Source organism: Colias philodice, chromosome 9, assembly GCF_061535455.1.
Source record: "Colias philodice isolate Cphi_HAF_F1 chromosome 9, ilColPhil1 Martin Lab GWU primary, whole genome shotgun sequence".
Classification (NCBI taxonomy): domain Eukaryota; kingdom Metazoa; phylum Arthropoda; class Insecta; order Lepidoptera; family Pieridae; genus Colias; species Colias philodice.
The window spans coordinates 9,409,332-9,414,240 of NC_143094.1; the positions used below are offsets into that span (position 1 = coordinate 9,409,332).

Below are 4,909 nucleotides of genomic sequence, written 5' to 3' on the forward strand. Positions count from 1 at the left end.
TTTAATTAAAGCTTCAGTTTCATCATTGCCAAACGATTTAACAAATTAGCAAAACGTTTTTATTTTAATTCTTACGGTGCATTTACATCAAACGAGCGAAAGCTCATTCTAACCTATGCCAAATTATTTTAGTGGAAATAGACGTAGAGCTGGTAGAGCATGCTTTCGTTGTTCTTAGTGCGTTCGAAAAGATTTAATGCAAATGTTCTAATACTTAACAACACTGAATACTAGTTATCGTTTACACTAAAAGATCATGAAAGAATGCTCTTGCTCTAGCTCTATGTTCGTTTGATGTAAATGCACCGTTTTACATTTTCATTTAATAATCATATTTATTCTAATACAGATTTATTCCACAATCATTTCTGATATTTTTCAACATATATAAAATAATATATTAAATAACGAAGTAATTATCTTCAATCCCATACATCTCGGCAAATACCCCTCGCATCTCTCTTGAATCCGTTTTGACATGGTTCAGAGAATTTGAAAAAGAGAGGATTGTTCACGGGCACAAATCGGTTTAGCTTCACGTTGAAAAGTACGTTCTGAAAGCAAAAAGATTAATTTATTAGCACGATATTTTGTATTTAAATACATTTCTTAAAGTATTTTTTACATCTCTGGATTGGTTTGTTAAACAAAGTTGGAAAGTTGTTGTTTTGTAAGTTAAATAAAGAGATAAAATATACATTACAATAATACAATGTAAATCCATATCATCTATTCACGGAGGTCGGAGATATAGCTGCGTGTTAAGTTATGCTATTACTTATTAGTTAGATACGTAGATGTCAATGTGGGTTTTTTGTTTGTAAAATAAACAAAGTTATTTCATTGATAATTACCGTGTTATCATAATCACGCGTAGTAACTTTAACTATCGGTCATTCATTTTTTTTTTTCGTTGATATTACAATCTAACATTTATAAAATTTTCCTTCATTTACTTTTCACAAGAAATTGCTTTTAAAGTGGTTACTATATTGATGTACCTAATGTAATTAGTTTTAGGCAACAACATGAATAGTCAATAGATTCTAACAGTAAGGTACCTGCGTGGATGTAGCAATCATCAGATGAAATTAAGTATTGGCCTATTATTTCTATAATTTAGCGTTAAAAGTTAATCATGCATGCAGAACATCACTCTGACAATTTCGTTCTGCTCTACCTATAGTTAATTTAAATATTCATCGTAGCATCTAGAATGGCAACAATAATAAATAATTTTTACACTATGGCGATCGGTTAACTAAAGTGTTTTTATTTTAAATCTTATTCGGCTTCCTATATACAGAAGTTTCTTTAGATTTTTTATGGCAAGAATGCAAAGGGGCAGGTGGTCCACCACGTTTTTACCATAAATAAACACTTTTATAGCTCAAGCTCTACTCACCATAGGTATAACGTCTCCATTTTCTATGTCCTCCCAAGTAGTTTCATAACCAGGATGAATATTCCTCCCAAAAACACTTGCGAAGCAAACAAAAACAAACACCAACGCTATCAGTTTCATTTTCGATTCTTTTATAAACGAATATATTTTAAAAGATTTTGCGAATATATCAAAACAATTAATTCAGAGTCTCGTTGCGAAATGGTTGACGGATTTTATTTTACCACCCTTTTAAATGATATTAATCTTGTTATCTGTTTACCTAAAGAACACTTGCGTCATAAATTTGACGCAGAAAAGCAGCTGCGACAAGCCGTCTGGTTATTTTTCCAGTGACCTCATGATAATACGTCATTTTTTTGAATTCATTCCTTTCCTTACAGCAAATATGTTTTTAAAGTACTTCTCTTGCATCATGTTGTTAAAATACAAAGGTTCATTGATGGTTGCTTATTCGCCTCGTGTTGAATGTACATTATAACTAACATAATATTTTATAAGTATCTTATATATAAAATTCTCGTGTCACAATGTTTGTCCTCAATGGACTCCTAAACCACTTAACCGATTATAATAAAATTCGCACACCATGTGCAGTTCGATCCAACTTGAGAGATAGGATAGTTTAAACATGTAGGTACCACGGGCGAAGCCAGGGCGGACCGCTAGTATTTTATAAGTATGTATTAAGTGTAATTTCTGGAAGCTAAGAAATTATGATCTTTCAAGCATTTATCAAGTGTTTTAAATAAAAATTATCAACGAGAGTAATAATCAAAACGTGCTCAACTCGATAGAGCTTCTGGTACTTTTTTTTAATAATTAATTATAAGTAACAACAATTTAAGGTTAAAAAAGAATACTAGGAAATGTAACGATACTGTCTCTAGGATATTTTAATAACAGTTTTTTTTATATTTATGAATCAAGTGGGCATGTCATAATAATGCCATAAAGTCTCAGTTGTAGTAGTTTTTCGTCGTATGATGCATTGAAGATTCCTTCCCATTAATTCGCCGGGAGGACATTCGGTATAATCTGAAACAATTATTATTATTTATTAAACAATATAGAAGAAACTCTATCATGGTTAAGTTAATTGTAATAGAGCATATGACTTTCGCTGACCGCCTCCTTAGTACAGTGGTTGACGCGTGAGCGTAGCACCTAGGGGCCCTGGGTTCGATTCCCGGTGGAGACGAAGAAAAAAAATGTCTCGGTCTGGTAGGACACAGATGGCTGATCACCTACTTGTCCCAAAAGAAAATCGATCCGTGAAACTGCAGATGTATAAAAATGCATCTACCCCAATATATTATAATATGGGACTTCACTTAAATGACTTTTTCAATAAGAAAATTTTGGTTTTGACGGAAATTTAGTGAAAAATACTTCCCATTTAAAATAAAGGTTTTAATTATGTTCAAAATGTATTGTTGAGCTATAACTTTCTTCTTTCTTTACTTCCTTCTGTTCTGGTTGGGTTACAAAATGCCCTATACTTAACTTATAAATGTAACAATTTGTGTTGATAAACATCTTCTTCATTAGTCTAGACATAGTTGTATTGAAATTTAGCTATTGAGGAAAATTGATGAAAAATTATCACCTATTGAATTTGACTTGTAAAGTTAATAAGAAAATTTCAATGTTACTCGTATTCTAACTCACTCGAGTTGATAGTAGAAAGTATATCGATGAATTAAATGATTACAACACTTACAATATATTTATTAGTCAATTTAACGTATTTGAATTGTAAATGCATTGTATGATATTGACTTGAAATTTGAGCTCCAATTGCTCTACATTTAATAATTCATAGATTGAAAAAAATAATGATAATTCCTATATTTTTTTCAATTAGTACCTACCTATCTGTATAAGTTACTACCTACTTCCATCGACCAGCCTATTCAATTTTTGATCAACCTAAAGTTATTGTAAATTAATTTTATTTCGTGTAAATAATGACGCTGCAATATACATATCTACAGACGTCCTTTATACACACCCTAAAGGAAACATATATTGCCATAATAATCACAAATAAACAGGAAAAAATACACAAAGACACTTATCTTATAATCATATTAAATCAGATCATTGACTTGTAAACAACTGTACTTCAATGTAGAGCATGTGTTTTTCAAATGTTTTCTGCTAAGTATTGCATTGAAATTGACGTCATCCGAATTAATTTAAATAGTAAATACCTATATTTAAGTGTATTTCAATATTAAAAAATAGATATTGTTTTATGTAGGTGAATTGTAAAAATATCTCTTACGGTTTACATTCTCTATACCTACTGCTATGATTTATATCGAAAACAATAAAATGTTTGAAATATGTGTGATAGTATTTGAAATAAAACACAAAAGAAGTGTATAATAATTTTATTAACACGCATTGAATTAATACATTTTCAGCGTTTTTCTACACAAATTATGATTTATGGCTAATTCTTTAGAGGCACTTTGCTATTAATGTTTTGCTTCGGACTGTCCTGGGCTTCGTGTTCCTTTGTATAACTTGGATACATACATGAAGGCCGATCCATAACACTAGTATCATATGTTATTCTTGGAGTGCAGCTAAAATAAATTGGCACTCCACATCCATTCCTGTTTGAATCCGCATCATAATTTGGCCTGTAAGGTCCATAAGCGTTGTCCAAATATGGGGATGATTTGTGAACGTATGGAATAGGCATCGTTGGTAAAATATTGTTTATCATGCTGTCATGTAAAAGTTGATCCCAGATATCTTTTTTGGAATTATCAGGTATAGTTCTCGTATAACGTGGTTTATTTGCTTCTTCGTTCAGGTTTGTATTAGCTTGTGGGATGATTTGGTCAAACTGTATTGAATTCGGTGGTGAAATTGGATGAAAAGCGTAGGGATCAATGATGTAATATCCATTGTGACTGATCTGGTTATCATTTAAATAATATCCTTCAGGTATGTTTACTTCATCTTTCAAAACCTGGAAATTATTTTGATAATTTTCCTCCTTTTCTGCTGGCTCTTGTCTTATTATGGTAGATAACGGGAACATTTTTTCAAAGTAATAATTAAATGCTTGAGGTTCTAGAACAACGTCGTTGCATGATCCTGGTCTGCTCTGAATTCCACTTTTTCCACTCTTATCTGGTTTATCCACTGAAGTTATTAGACTTTCTAAATGATTTTCCAAACCGAATGCAAATGTATTCAAAATACTCATCAAAAAAATAAAATTGAATATTACGAGCAACATCATGTATGTCATCTTGAAAAGTTCTATTTAAAATATACGACTAGATAGTTAACTGTAAATTTTCACAGTAAGCAATTACTATCGCCATAGTTACTATGAATATTCGTCAGCAGATTTATGCATATATTGCGTAAATGTTTTAAGTATTATAATTTTTCTATTGAGGTGTTTCAATCTTATTCATAAATAATAATAAAACTTAATGAGGATATCACGTAATAAAAAACTTAAATTCTTTGAAT

General features: G+C 30.9%; 1 protein-coding gene across 1 annotated transcript; it reads right to left on the reverse strand.

Moving 5' to 3' along the window:
* Positions 1-3,866: 3,866 nt before the first annotated feature.
* On the reverse strand, positions 3,867-4,679 carry LOC149486034 (uncharacterized). The gene has a single exon (XM_089698764.1). It carries the CDS (start codon positions 4,677-4,679, stop codon positions 3,867-3,869), a length of 813 nt encoding a protein of 270 aa, XP_089554890.1.
* Positions 4,680-4,909: the final 230 nt, after the last annotated feature.